The following is a 15,245-nucleotide window of genomic DNA, read 5'->3' as shown; positions in this document are numbered from 1 at the left end:
TAATCCTATACTTGCTCCCCTGGTGGCTTATACGGTTAAGCGTCTGTCTACAATGTGGGAGACCCGGGTTCGATCCCTGGATCGGGAAGATCCCTTGGAGAAGGAAATGGCAACCCATTCCAGTACTCTTGCCTGGAGAATCCCATGGAGGGAGGAGCCTGGTAGGCTACAGTCCATGGGGTCGCAAAGAGTAGGACACGACTGAGCGACTTCGCTCACTAATCCTATACTTATAGTGGTAGGAAAGGTAACATGCTCATGAAAATGGTGCTGTTTGTGTTGAGCAAAAGGTATTGTTGAGCTGCATATTTTCTGCCCAGATTTTACACTTGCTTAATTATGTTGCAGACTTCCCAGGTGGCTCAGTGGTAAAGAGTCCACCACCCAAGTATGAGAACACGGGTTCGATCCCTGGGTTGGGAAGATCCCCTGGAGGATGAAATGGCAAGCCACTCCAGTATTCTTGCCTGGAGAATCCCATGGACAGAGGAGCCTGACAGGCTGCAGTCCATGGAGTCTCAGAAGAGTCAGACATGACTTAGTGACTAAACAGCAACAACAGTTACGTTGCATTTAAAGAGCTGTATGGGGGATTCCCTGGTGGCTCTGTGGTGAAGAATCCGCCTGTCAGTGCAGGAGACACAATAATAATAATAAATAAAGAGTTGTGCAGGGCAAGTAGAAGACTTAGACTGATGTCAGTGCTCATTTCTGGTTAGTAAATACTTGCACATACTTTATCTTTCATCTGGCAGTTTTCATCATTTAAGATTTTTAACTTAGTTAAGAGAACTTTTATTATATTTGGATGAGCAATAGTATACCTTAATATTAGTAAAAATTTCATAGAATATTCTCATTCCTAATATCGTATGTCAGAAATATTAGCGTTGTTTAAGGGAGTAGTGAAAGAAGTAATCAGTCTACAACATCTGATGAAATAGTCTCAATCAAAACAAGAGTGAGCACGAAAGTTGCTGAATCTGAGAACAGATGAAAGTTAAAGTGTCGGGTGTCAGCTGTCAGGTGTGTGGGTAGCAGACTGAAAGCATACAGCCGTGAGCTGTATCTACTGATTAGAAATATTTTGGTTTTAAGTTCTGTTGGAGAAAAAAAGGTGTCATTGCAAAACTTTTTCTTCCCTTATTTTTTTTACATTTCATTAGAAAAAAGTTTTATATAGAAAAACAGAAGAGCAGGCCCGTCAGGTTCTCACTGTAGGCAGTATCTTGTGTATATGACATTTATTCAACCAGACTTGCCTATCATGTCAGATCACTTGATGTTACAGATGAAATCACAATGACTAGCCTTACGCGTATCATTTTTACTCTATATGCCTATCACACATCTTGAGGATTAATTAGTGGAAGTGAAAGTCCTGGTTCTCAGTCTTATTTTCCATTAAAATTTGAAGCTGTCTAAATAAGTAAACTTATTTTTTCCTAACTTCTTAACTTGTGTTTTGGATTTCTGCATTAATCTCTCATTTTCTCGTGTCCATTTCTGAAGCTTCTCGCCCCTGATTTTATCTGATTTCTTAAGAATTTGGCCAGAAAGAAGTCTTACTCAAACTTAGATTGACAGACACAGATATTTCCACTGGACTTTGATAACTCCTTTGGGACAGCCAGCTGTACCTTTACTCCTCATACTCTTACCCTCTTATTCCTCCTTTCTGTGATTCTGTCAGAGTATATCTGACATTTATGCTTGTGGATCTTTTAAATGCAAATGACTTACTGGATGATTTTGTTAGTCCATATTTCCAGCTCTTTCATACAGGTTGACAGTCCCTATCTGAAATCCTGAGGCCAGGCATGTGTTGAAAGTCTTTTCTTTTTTTTTAATTTTTAGAAATCACGCATATACTTGTGTTTTTATCTTCCACATTTTGTGACCCCTGTTGGGTTTGTGGCAGCACCAGTTATCAAACACATTAACATAGGTTGAATGAACCACATGAATATCGCACTAAATGGGAAAGTCTATAAAGAGTCTCTGTTAGTCATATCAGGTTTCCCTCACACATTGGGTTATGGGAACCCTGAGGATATTCAGAGATACCAGGTTTAAAAATTATGTATATGGAATCATGCTTCTGTATGTTCTCCTCTTTTCAGACCTATTGTGCATCGCTTCATTTTAATGATGTATAAATAAATAGATGAGCTACTTTTTAAGTTGACAGTGTTAAGGGCTTTTCGGCTGATAACTGTTCATGTAATCATGTTAAATGACTTAATAGCTTGTCTTAACCATAATCTGCGCAGTTGTGAAAATTTTGCTGGTGGCCCTCTAGTTGTTGACATTGTACCTTTAATATGTAACTCTGAAATCTGCTACTGAGTAACATTGGTCTCTGTCTTACCCATTTTTTAAAAATGGAGTTCTTAATAACCACATACACAAGGAGATACCAAAGAGAATGAACAAAATACTTGCAACCCTGTAGTAAAGAAATAACAGCATCTTAAAGTGTTATTCAGTAGAGGTTCAGAATTTTTAACAGACAATATAATAATATTTTTTCCCTCCAATGCAGGTGTTCTTTATACATTTTCCTACAGGGCTCCTCTGTGGAGAAATCCGAAAAGCCTATGTAGAATTTGTCAATGTCAGCAAATGTCCTCTTACTGGATTGAAGGTTGTTTCTAAACGTCCAGAGTTCTTTACCTTTGGCGGTAACACAGCTGTTCTGACACCGCTGAGTCCCTCGGCTTCCGAGAACTGTAGTGCTTACAAGACTGTTGTGACAGATTCCACCTCTGTGTGTACAGCACTAGTGTCGTCAGCTTCTTCTGTGGACTTTGGCATCGGCATAGGAAGTCAGCCAGAGGTGATTTCTGTTCCCCTTCCTGACACTGTTCTTCTACCTGGAGCTTCAGTTCAGCTACCAATGTGGTTACGTGGGCCAGATGCAGAAGGTGTCCATGAAATTAACTTTTTGTTTTACTATGAAAGTGTTAAAAAGCAGCCTAAAATACGGTGAGTATTATAAAATTTTTTAGATTTAACCTCTGCGTTAAGGATACGTATATATGAAAAAAAGTGAAAGGGTTAGTTGCTTAGTGGTGTCCGACTCTTTGCGACCCTGTGGACTGTATGTAGCCTGCCAGCCTCCTTTGTCCATGGAATTCTCCAGGCGCGAATACTGGAATGGTAGCCATTCCCTTCTCCAGGGATCTTCCTGACCCAGGGATCTAACCTGGGTCTCTTACATTGCAGGCAGATTCTTTATCATCTGAGCCACCAGGAAAGTATATACCCATTCAAATAAACATTTTATTATTTGTTAACATATGTCATTGTTTACTAAGAAATTACCCCTAACCAAATTATGCATGAAGTTTGTATCTGAGGTTGTCCCTAATCTGAGTAGCCAAAAGTGGAAAAATTTAGGCTACATTAATCTTTTTCATGCTTCTTTCTGTAAACCTCATGGCTTTTTGATACAGCTAAGTACTGTGGTCAGAGTTACCACATAATAATGAAATTCACAGGTACCATGAATTAAGAGTGTCATTAGTAATGAAGACAGTTGCCTACAGTCATCCTTTTTAAAGAAAATTATTTTAACTTTTCCTTTTCTCTAGTGCCCTCCTCTGCCTCCCCAAATTTATGTGTTTGCAGAGCAAGTAATTTGGGTGGTGGTATGGATATCTCTGAAGAAATCAAAACACAAGGAGTTGTAGCTTGTATATTTGCACGACAGAGTATTTCATGCTAAACCCATTGTCATTTTTACAGAATTAACTTGGAATAATTATGCTACTTTTTAAAATTTATTTGACTATTTAAAATATCGTAAAAGGCTTACTGTGAGAACAAAAAGATGCAATACTTGTAAGGAAAAGTATGTTGTAGGTTCTCCGTAAATGTTAATTCCCCTTAAGAAGATGAGTCCTCTGGCCAAAGCATTTCATTAAGGCTTTGTGGAATATAGTAGTGGTGAAATGAGCTACCAAAGAAAGTAAAGATTTCAGAATTTGAATGTCAAAGGGTATAGGCAAAAGAGTAGTGGGTATTCTAGGAAGTAGCTGTATATATGGATAAATATTGACAAGTTAGGAGATACAAACTGAATATAGTTAGTTTGGCTACAGTGTAAAATGTAAGATGGGAATAAAGATTGAATTGTAAAGCTCTGTTGTGGAAAGCCTTGAATGCCAGGTGAAAAGTGTGTAATTTATCAGTACTTGGTAGGTGTCCAGTAACTTTGGAACTATTATCAGAAGAGTCATAATCAAGACGTAACTATATGATGATTATTTGCAGGTCTGTGCTATGGATGAGTTTGAGCAGGGGAAAAGGGAGACTAATAGTTTTCTTCCAAACTGGGAGTAAAGAATTGAAATAAAGTTAGGCTAACTAGATACTCTTACATTATTTTGTCTTTGTTTTTTTAATAGTATAAATGGTCTTGAGAGTGAATAGGTTTTAAAAACTTTATTTGGAATTAGAGAATCATAATGCTGGGAGAGGTTCTTACATTAAATTTGTAATTTTTACTTCTTTAGTCACAGAATATTAAGACATACTGCAGTCATTTGTACCAGTCGATCTTTGAATGTACGAGCCACTGTCTGCAGAAGTAATTCTCTTGAAGACGAGGAGGGCAGAGGAGGCAATATGCTAGTCTTTGTGGATGTGGAAAATACCAATACTGTAAGTTAGTTTAAAAATAAACTTTGTTTTTAATAATGAATTTTTTTCCTTCACAAGACAGCATAAGCTAGGAATTTAGGGAGTGTTCATTTTGAATAAAATATAAAAAATCCTACTTCTCAATTTGCTTTTGTGATTTTATCCTTTAGTACTTCGAATAAAAGGATCTAGTGGTATTAATATGCTGCATAGTCGTATGGTATATAGCCATGCTGCTGCTGCTAAGTTGCTTCAGTTGTGTCCAACTCTGTGCGAGCCCATGGACTGCAGCCTACCAGGCTTCTCCATCCATGGGATTTTCCAGGCAAGAGTACTGGAGTGGGGTGCCATTGCCTTCTCCGTATATAGCCATACATACCAGTAATTCAACCCAAAAGAGATCTTATAAAATGCTTTCTAGTCTCACCATTGAGAACATCTTTTGATGTGGTTAAATTTACAAAGTTCTATTAGGATTTCACATTCAGTCGTAACTTGATAACCCCTCACTTACACATTTCCAACAGTACCATTTCCTTTATATAAAGCATTTCAAACATTTTATTTACCATTCCTGTTTATGTACTCTAAATATCAAAATGAAAATTCTTGAAGGGCATGTGATCTTATTAAAATAGAATCTTAGCTTCAGATTGATGCTGTTTAGATACCTATTTGAATTGTTATTAATTCTGTAATGTCCTTTTTCTTTCAACTCCATAGATTTGTAAGGTCATTTTGTTTGGTGATCTTCCCAAAAATCAGTATTTGTAATAGGAAGAATTCTGGATAATTTCAAATTGGTTCTTATTAAGGAGAATACAAAAATTGCATGCAGTTTAAATAAATGTAGTTGATTGTATTTGGGGATTCTGTTCTTTGTTGCTTTTTTGCCTTAATAAGAATGTGATAGAAACATGAGAAAAAATAAAATGGAAGTGATATGGTTTTGATTAAAAATTGATAAATAATTTTTGATAAATAACTATGATAGATTCTAATAACTGTGAATGCCTTTCAAAATTAGCCACCAGAAGTATAATTAAATCTGTTTCTTGGATAGGTGATGACTTAGCTATTTTAAGAATGTTTGTGGAGGAATTTAAATAATTGCCATTCCTGAAATATGTAGTGTTAATTTATTTCAGAATAAAAATTGCATCTTATGTTAACTGACAGTGACTGGTAGCAGTGTCCTTCTCAGTAGAATATACTAAGTTAGTACTTCTAAATCCTGAATGACTCTCTTCTTTTTGATAGAGTGAAGCAGGTGTGAAGGAATTCCATATAGTACAAGTATCAAGTAGTAGTAAACACTGGAAGTTACAGAAGTCTGTAAATCTCTCTGAAAACAAAGGTTTGTGCTTTTTCCTTCTTCAGAATAAATTCTGCTATCTTTATTAGTTTACTTTTCTTCAGAACAGTACCAGAATATAATAAGATTATTGGTGCCTTTCTTATAATTAACTTTTTTAAGCATTACATTGTGCACTCATTACATTGCATGATTTTTAATGAAACTTCCCATCTTAATCGATGATTTCCCATCTTTTTATTCCACATCTTTTCTATTTGTATATTCTTTTTTAAAAAAATTCAGTTGTGGGACTTCCCTGGTGGTCTGGTGGTTAAGACTTCACCTTCCAATGCAGTGGATGCAGGTTCAATCCCTGATCGGGGAGCTAAGATCCCACATGCCTCATGGCTAAAAAGCTAAAACATAAAACTGAAGCAGTACTGTAACAAATTCAATAGCGACTTTTAAAAATGATCTGCCAAAAAAAAATAAATTATAAAATTAGTGCTTGAATACATGGTCACAGTCAAAATTCCAAATAGTACAGAAGCCTACAGACTAGTTTCTCTTTGTTTCCTTTACTGTTGGTAAGCTGGTTTTTCTGTGTATAATCATACTTGTATGTTGACTGGCTTTTCTGTGTATTTCCAAACCCATATAACACTTAAAAGAACATGCACACTTGTGATACATATTGTCTAATTGGTTTCCAAAATATTTCTATCATTTTATCATCTTGCCAGTAATATGAGAGTGCTTAGTGCTTGTCAGAATAGATTGAAGCTGGCAAAATGATACTCTTTCTAGAAAGAATTGTACATGTATTTTAAAAGATTTAAAAAATGTTTTAAACCCTTACCTAGCCTCACAGTAATCCTTATTTTTGGAATTTATACAAAGGAATTAATTCAAAAATATGAGAAGATCCATATACTCAGAGCAGTTTATTTCAGGGTTATGTTTAATAGGGAAAAATTGAATCTATCATTAATGTGAGTTAAGCTATAACTCATCTTGTCATTAAAATATATAAGCTTTTAAAATGTGTCTGTAATATAGTGGGAAAATGTATCATAGCAAACTATGTGCATATAATAATATTGATATAAATTATCCACGTGAAAAAATACTGATAGGAAATGTAACAATAGAGTGGTGGGGTTGTGTACTCCGTGGCTCCCAAATTCTAAGTTTTTAAAATTTCTGTTTATCTGTATGAACATGAATTTCAGGAAAATTTAATCTTACCCTTTTAAAGAATTGAATGAGATTTGCTTCATTGGGAGAAAAGCAAAGATGTTTTTCAGTCAGTTCAGTCGTTCAGTCATGTGCGACTCTTTGCGACCCCATGGACTGCAGCATGCCAGGCTTCCCTGTCCGTCACCAGCTCCTGGAGCTTGCTCAAACTCTTGTCCATCAAGTCGGTGATGCCATCCAACCATCTCATCCTCTGTCGTCTCTTTCTTCTCCTGCCTTCAATCTTTCCCAGCATCAGGTGGCCTGATGGTCTTTTCCAATCAATCAGTTCTTCGCATCAGGTGGCCAAAGTATTGGAGTTTCAGTTTCAACATCAGTCCTTCCAATGAATATTCAGGACTGATTCCCTTTAGGTTTGACTGGTTAGATCTTGCAGTCCAAGGGACTCTCAAGTGTCTTCTCTAACACCGCAATTCACAAGCATCAATTCTTTGGCACTCAGCTTTCTTTATAGTCCAGGTCTCACATCCATACATGACTACTGGAAAAACCATAGCTTTGACTATTCGGACCTTTGTTGGCAAAGTAATGTCTCTGATTTTTAATATGCTGTCTAATGGTTGATCATAGGTTTTATTCCAAGGAGCAAGCATCTTAATTTCATGGCTGCGGTCACCATCTTTGGGAGCCCAAGAAAATAAAGTCTCTCAGTGTTTCTGTTGTTTCTCCGTTTGCCATGAAGTGATAGGACCAGATTCCATTAAACATTATTTCTAACGATGAAATGTTTTCCAGTTTGACTATATATAGAAGTCTGAGTAATGAACTAGGTTTTACCATGTTACAAACGGAGAAGGATCTTTGAAATTTACTCTTTTCTTTTCCTAGACGCCAAACTTGCAAGTAGGGAGAAGGGAAAGTTTTGTTTCAAGGCAACACAATGTAAGGAAGAAGAAGGTAAATTCATTTTAGTGTCACACTTTCTTAAATGGTCATTTTCTATTTCGTGCCAATGATATGATTAGTTTGTTCTCCATTTTTTAGTTGCTATAGAGGCCTCAGAAAAATATACCTTTGCAGATATCATCTTTGGAAATGAACAGGTATGCAAGTAAACCTAATAACATTTGATATTTAAAGTTGTAATTCTGGAGTATCTTGACTGTTTTGGCAAAACTGTTAACTCTACTAATCTCTAAATTCTTTGGTGGATGAACGTATCAGCTTTGTTGAGTTTTGCAACTGTTGTCATGCCCCAAAGCAAATAAAAATGCTATATGTAGTATGCCATTTTAATTAGTAATTTAAAATTAGCTTTCTTTTAGATTGTAAGATACTCAGGAGATAAATTTAGCCCCTGGCATTAAAAAAAGGAACAGGATTAAATGAAAGAACCTATCTGTTTGGAAAAGTGGTCACAGTGGAACATACAGATGATGATCCCCTGGATTTGGGAATATCAGATGGTTCTGAGACCCAAATAATAAGCTGTTTGTATTTTTTTTTTTTTTTTGGGTAATGAGATAACTGTGAAAATTTTTTGTAATTTTTGTTATGAACGAACTATGTGAACAGTGAAAAAAGTTCATGTCTGAGGGGGTAAATCTTACTTATTAATATTTAATAATTAACTTGGAAGCTTAACATCTACTTAACAGAATTTATAATATAGGAAATTAAGTGTCAAGATTCTACAGTGAAACACACTATTCTATTAACTAGGGGAAATTCTATAGTTCTGAGTCTGTTTAAAAATCTTTTCTCTTATTCTCTCCCTTCAAGTGTAAAAGCCAAGTTAATGCCAGTAACTTCATTTGAGTTGTGTTTCATTGGGTATCACCTAGTCTTCCAAGTGTTTGATTGGGAAATACTTGTTATTTTAAATAGTAAAACAAATTTTTAAATAGGAAATAATAATTAAAAAATTCTCTTTTTAACAATTTACTTTTTTAAAACTGAAGAATGGTTTACAATATTTCGTTAGTTTCAAATGTACAGCAAATTGGTTCAGTTATATATACATATTTATATATATGTTCTTCACATTCTCAACAGTTAACTTCCTATTTTCTTTGAATACTCATTTGTCTTCCCTGGATACTTGGAAGGTCCAAGTTAATGTCATGGCCGTCTGGATTTAAGATTCAGGGTAGTTTGTACCAAATATTTAGGGTGTTAAAGCATTAGGGTGGCCTTCTTATATTCAACCAAGCTGGTGAGAAATATGTAAGTTGTAGAAATACAAATTTTGGCAGGGTATATCTAATTGAAAACATAGAGACAAGTGATTTTCTTTTAACAGATAGTAAGTTCAGCAAGCCCATGTGCAGACTTCTTCTATAGGAGTTTATCCTCTGAATTGAAGAAACCACAAGCCCAGTCTTCGATGCATACAGAAAAACAGTCAGTAGAGGATGTTATGAGATTAATCCAGAAGTGCAGTGAGGTGGATTTGAATATTGTGGTGTTGTGGAAGGTATGTGTTGTTAAATTATTTCAGCAAACCTTATTTATACTTGATTCTTAAGCTGAACAGTAAATGTAAGCTACTGTGTATATTTTTTTCTGCTTAAATTTTCCAGTTTGAGTTTGAAAGCTGTTTTATAACTTTTTGTTAACAGTTCCAGATGACTTTTATTTATTTATTTTTTTGCCTAAAGGAAAAAAAATTCATTCAAATTAAATAACTTTGTTCTGTTACTTATTACGTACAAGAGATACTGAGAATATTGTAAAACATGGTAAGCTCCATGAAAGCAAGTGCTATTATTAAACTCTTTCTTGTGGGCATTTTCAAACTCTGTAAAAGGAAAAATAACACCATATACCTCTAGGTACCCATTACTCAGGCTCCAGCAGCCACTAATTTGCTGCTGTTTATTTTCCACCTGTATTCCATTAGCTCCTTTACTTTATTTTTACCTTCCTTTATTTTTTATGCTGTACTGTATATATTTAATGACATAATATTCCATCTGTAAAAGCATTTTGTAAACTGCTTTTCTAGCAGATGAGGACTTTCTTGTTTAATATAACCCTGCCATATGATTATCTCACTCTAATTAACAAAAATTCTTTATAACTACTTAATGGTTGATCTCTGAAATCTTCCAGATTGTTTGAAAATACCATTTTAATTAAAAAAAAAAAAAAAACAGATTCAAATGCCATCTACACATACACATGGCAGACTAGAATGAGGTAATTTAGGCATTGGTCTCCCCTAACTGAGGGTTCCATCCCGGGGTTGAGAAGTTCCCCTGGAGGAGGGCATGGCAACCCATTCCATTGTTCTTGCCTAGAGAATCCCTACGGACAGAAAAGCCTGGCAGGCTACAGTCCATAGGGTTGCAAAGAGTTGGGCATGACGGAAGTGTCTTAGCATGCACGCAAAGTTAACTTGAACTATAATACAGAGATTTATTTTTCACAGTATACACTTTTGTATCTTAAGTACGTGTCTTTAGAAATGATGCTACACTGAAATACAGGATCTTGCCTAGGGGGATAGTCACCTGCAGTATGTGAAGAGGTTTTATTTTGTATTGTCTAGTACAGAGGCCTGACATTGGGACATGTTCATGGTAGATGATCAGAACATGCATTTTAAATTGATTCAAATGTTCTAGCGTGTTCTTTTTACTAAGCTGTACATTTTTAAATAAACTTAACTGAAACCAAGCTGGCTTTACATGAGTTCCAATAAAAGTACTTAAGCAAATTGACTTTTGTTGATTATAGAAGGTGAAGATGCTTAATGCTAAAAGGATAAATTACACATTGTTATCTTGAAATCAAATGTCCTTGAAGCTTTGAGTCAAGAAAATTCTATTTTTAGCCTCAGTAGCATTGCCCCTTTATGTAAACCAGCCATCCATTAAATGTATAATAGACCTTATGCATTTGTAGCTGTCACTCCACAAATGCCTGCCATGTAACAATTATAATATATCCAAGACAGGATCTTGAGTAATGAATGCTGTACTTTGTACTTATTGTTGAGCCTACAGTAACCTTGGTTGGAGGGGTGAGTTATCATTTTAAAAATCACCCTGATTGAAAATCAACTACTACTATTGCTGATCACATTAAGAAGAAGAAAACTACCCAAGACTGTGATGCTCCTTAGTTAGGAAATGGAAGTTTGAAGTTTGAATAGATTAAAGGATGGGATATTGTCTGGTAGTGGCTAGTCTGTGATAAGTTTATGATTCAGCTCATTTGAGAACGTGACTAGTAGATTTTCCTCAGTGAAGGCTCTGGATAATGTACAAAGTATCCCCTTGACTGAAAGAAAACTTGACAATTCATTTAAGTTGTAGAGTGGATGCTTAGGGAACATAGCACTCTAATAAAATATGATTCAGAAGAAAACTTAAGACCTTGGACAACATTTTTGTTTTAAAAAAATTAGTTGTAAGGGGATATAATTGAAAGTGTGAAAGTGTTACTCACTCAGTCGTGTCCAACTATGCAACCCCATGGAATGTAGCCCCCCAGGCTCCTCTGCCCATGGGATTTTCCAGGCAAGAATACTGGAGTGGGTTGCCATGCCCTTCTCTAGGCGATCTTCCCAACCCAGGGACTGAACCCGGGTCTCCTGCATGGCAGGCAAATTCTTTACCATCTGAGCCACCAGGGAAAGCCCAAAGGGGTGTAATACAGCTTCTAATTATTCTTAACCAAAAATAAAGGTTTGTTTTGAAAAACGAAGACTTTGTGCAGGAGAGATTGCATTGTAGGTTTATCATGATTTTTTTTTTTTGATCCCATAAGACTGCTGAAAGAGATGTATGTCCTGTGTCAGGACTTTATCCGTTGTAATCCTCTTGATTAAAGGTCATTTCATCAAGTATTTATTTAACTCCTCCTGCATTTCTCAGTTGTGCATGGGTGGATGCTAAGCAGGCCTTGGGCCTGCATGGGCCTTAGTGCAGCACTTCTCCAAGTGTGATCAATGGATGGCAAATTGCCACACGTGATAAGTATAGAAATTGAAAATAAACATTTTTGGAATGTTTATAGCATTTGACTAAGTAATTTTGAATCTGTTGAGTCTAGTAGTTAAAAAACATTGGACTTGTCAAAAAAAAAAAAAGAATTTATCTGTATTTGCGTATTGTGATGTTAAGTGTATTAGAGCCGTTTAGAGATTTTATTTTCTCCAGGATAGAAGAAGTTAAAGAAGAAGAATTACATGTTGGAATAAGTTTTAATATAGATTAAATCAGGCCATTATACAATTTTCTTCTTATACAAGAAGAAAAAAGCCTTTTTTTTTTTTTTTTTTTTAAGCTTACATACTTAAATTTAAGATCTCCAAGGACCTGGCATTTCCACTTATAGAATTTACAATAATACTCACTGATTTCGCTCTACTATGTGATAACTCTGGTGCATCTTAGAAGCACAAGTATAAGAAAAACCCTTTTGCCCATATATTGTCAGTCCAGTAAAGAAAAAAGCTTGTGTTATGGTATAGCACTGTTCTTTTTGGGCTAGCTTCTTAAGCACTCTAGAGAAAATTGGGAAAGGTTTCAAGATTTGTTTCTCCAGTATCCAGGCCAACTGTTTTATATTGAGGCAGAGCAGATTTTGACAGATACTCTATTGATTGAAGGAATGAATAAAAGTTAGAAATGCTGACACAGTCATGAGTATTGGTATTTGATAGATATTAGCTATAATATCTCAACTTTCCAGCAGATTTTGCCTTGGTTACTTTTGAGGTTACTGCCAAGCAGGGGTAACAATTTTGTGTTTTGTTCTTCTTAGGCTTACGTAGTGGAAGACAGTAAGCAGCTTATTTTGGAAGGTCAGCACCATGTTGTTCTTCGCACTATAGGAAAAGAAGCTTTTTCATATCCTCAGAAACAGGTAATGACATGCTTTGGGGCCTCCTGAGAACTTGTAGGGGTTTTTGTTTGGTTGTTTTGTGTTTTTGAAGGTGTCTGATTTCTGCAAGCTTTTATACTGAGATTTGAGTTGGGGGTTGGTGGCAGAAAGCTGATTAAAATTAAAAATGAACATAAATTGATTTTGAAGTTCACTAGCCCCTAATAGCATTAAGATGCATTTGTGATCCTGGAGTTTCCTAAGATATACTCTTTATTGAGCCTAGAACTCATAGTTATAAAAAGAATTGACTTGTATGAGAGGAAGGAACCATATCTTCTATCTTACCTTGCTTATTGTTCAGCAGGCCACACCATTGGAGAACTCAACAGCGCTGGTCATATAGTGTAAAGGGCCTCTGGAGTTGCACAGCAGCTGATAGTACTGTTTGTTTTCTTATTTCTCCTAAAATACTGTTTAATCTTATCAAAAGTTCTCATCATATATATAAGTAAAATTTAAGCATATTAGTCCTGTGATTCAAAGTGAGTTGCAGACATCTGCCTATCTGCCCCCAAATACTTGACCGAGTATTCCTGAAGACAAAGACAGTCTTCTCCATAATCACAGAAACCATTATTAATTCAGGAAATTTAATATTGATGCAGTACTCATATACACTCTAAATTCAGATGTCATCAGCAGTCTTAGTTGTAAGACTTGGTTTGCTTTTTCCCATTCAGAATTCAGTCCTGGGTCGCACATTGTGTTTACTTGTCTCTTCAGTCTCTCTTAATCTGGAATATTTTCTGAACCTTTATTTTTCAGTTATGTAGACATTTTTGTAGAGCCTTGGCCAGTTATTTTAATGTAGAATAATACTTTGAATATTTCTTATGATCAAATTAAAATTACACATTTTTGACTGAAATACTTCCTAAGTGATGTTATATCCCTGTCAGTGTATTACATCAGAAGGCACATGAGGGTCTCCATTGATGGTCCAGCAGTTAAGACTTTGCCTTTCAATGCAAGGGGTTGATTCGATCACTGGTTGGGGAGCTAAGATCCCACATGCCTCAGGGCCGAAAAACCAAAACGTAAAATAAAATCAATATTGTAACAAATTCAATAGAGACTTTAAAAATGGTCCACGTCAAAAAATCTTAAAAAAATAAAAATAAAAAGACACGTCATATTAATTCGTGCCATTATAGGTGATGGATCATTTGATTAAGATATTACCTGCCATGTTTCTCCATAGTATTACTATTTTTTCTTTTTATTTATAAGAAGAAGTAATTGTGTGGAGATGATGTGGGACTGTGTAAATGTGATTTCTCATCAAAGTTAGGTATACTAGCTTTACATTCCATTGATAATAATATAATTTGAATTGATTTTTACTTTAGTGATGACTAATGGTAATTTTCTGTTAGGTTTAATGAAGATATATTTAACCCCAAATCTGTTTCGTACTTGAAGAAAGTTGTTTTTCTCAAACTGATTTGAGTAATTAAAAATCTAATTTTATTTATAAATTGTCATATTTTGATAATTTGGAACATCTCAAGGCAAGATTTTCACTTATTAAATGAAACAAAGTGTTCTCTATAAAATTTACACGTTATAGTTCATTTTACAAAAATACTGTCTAAGGCATATTGTTTTTATTTCTCTGTATTTCACCTTTGAAATATTTAACATGATAAGCTGAGTTGGGAGATGTGGCATGTTCATCATATTGAGTTTAGAATAATATATATGGAGCTCAGAGACTTTAAGATTGATGACCTAGTGCAATTTACTTGCATAACTTGATAAACTTTAGCTTACTTATAAAACAAGGAGTATTTTATATCTTGCCTCTCTTGTGATAGAACTCTCTGTCTTGGAGTATAACTGTCTGTCAACCTTATTGGAAAAAACTATTATACAAATTGTCCAGCACTCATTGTGAAAATTGTTGCTGCTTTTAAGCTGAGAGAGAGGGACACTTTTATCAGTATTCCCTCAGTAAATTAGCTTCAGGTTTTTGGTATCCTTTTATGGCTGTTGTTCATGTGTTTGTCTCCTGATAGGTGGTATGTAGAGATTCAATATAGTTTAGAAGTCTCAAATAACAGCTTGTTTATCTTAGATGATTATATTATGTTAAACAATAGGGTATTTTTTTAACTTTTTATTAAAGTTTAACAGAAATGCAGAAGAGTGACTTTTCACAAATTGAAGAACACTCCAGTATAAGCAGGACCCAGATTAAGAAAGG

At 35.2% G+C, this 15,245-nt stretch overlaps 1 protein-coding gene across 4 annotated transcripts in view; it reads left to right on the top strand.

The window, feature by feature from the left end:
- Positions 1 to 15,245, top strand: part of TRAPPC8 (trafficking protein particle complex subunit 8) — an 83,392-nt gene that overhangs the window by 57,479 nt on the left and 10,668 nt on the right. For all 4 annotated transcript variants that reach the window (XM_040264791.1, XM_040264789.1, XM_040264793.1 and 1 more), the window contains 7 exons: positions 2,546 to 2,988; positions 4,521 to 4,668; positions 5,908 to 6,004; positions 8,030 to 8,098; positions 8,186 to 8,244; positions 9,444 to 9,617; positions 12,917 to 13,018. In XM_040264791.1, the coding sequence (XP_040120725.1) occupies positions 2,546 to 2,988; positions 4,521 to 4,668; positions 5,908 to 6,004; positions 8,030 to 8,098; positions 8,186 to 8,244; positions 9,444 to 9,617; positions 12,917 to 13,018 (1,092 nt within the window). The remainder of the gene's footprint in view (positions 1 to 2,545; positions 2,989 to 4,520; positions 4,669 to 5,907; positions 6,005 to 8,029; positions 8,099 to 8,185; positions 8,245 to 9,443; positions 9,618 to 12,916; positions 13,019 to 15,245) is intronic.

The sequence above is a fragment of the Oryx dammah genome, unplaced genomic scaffold (genome assembly GCF_014754425.2).
Source record: "Oryx dammah isolate SB20612 unplaced genomic scaffold, SCBI_Odam_1.1 HiC_scaffold_22, whole genome shotgun sequence".
Taxonomy (NCBI): Eukaryota; Metazoa; Chordata; class Mammalia; order Artiodactyla; family Bovidae; genus Oryx; species Oryx dammah.
Note: the sequence above shows the minus strand (reverse complement) of the source record. Positions and strands in the feature narration are given on the sequence as shown.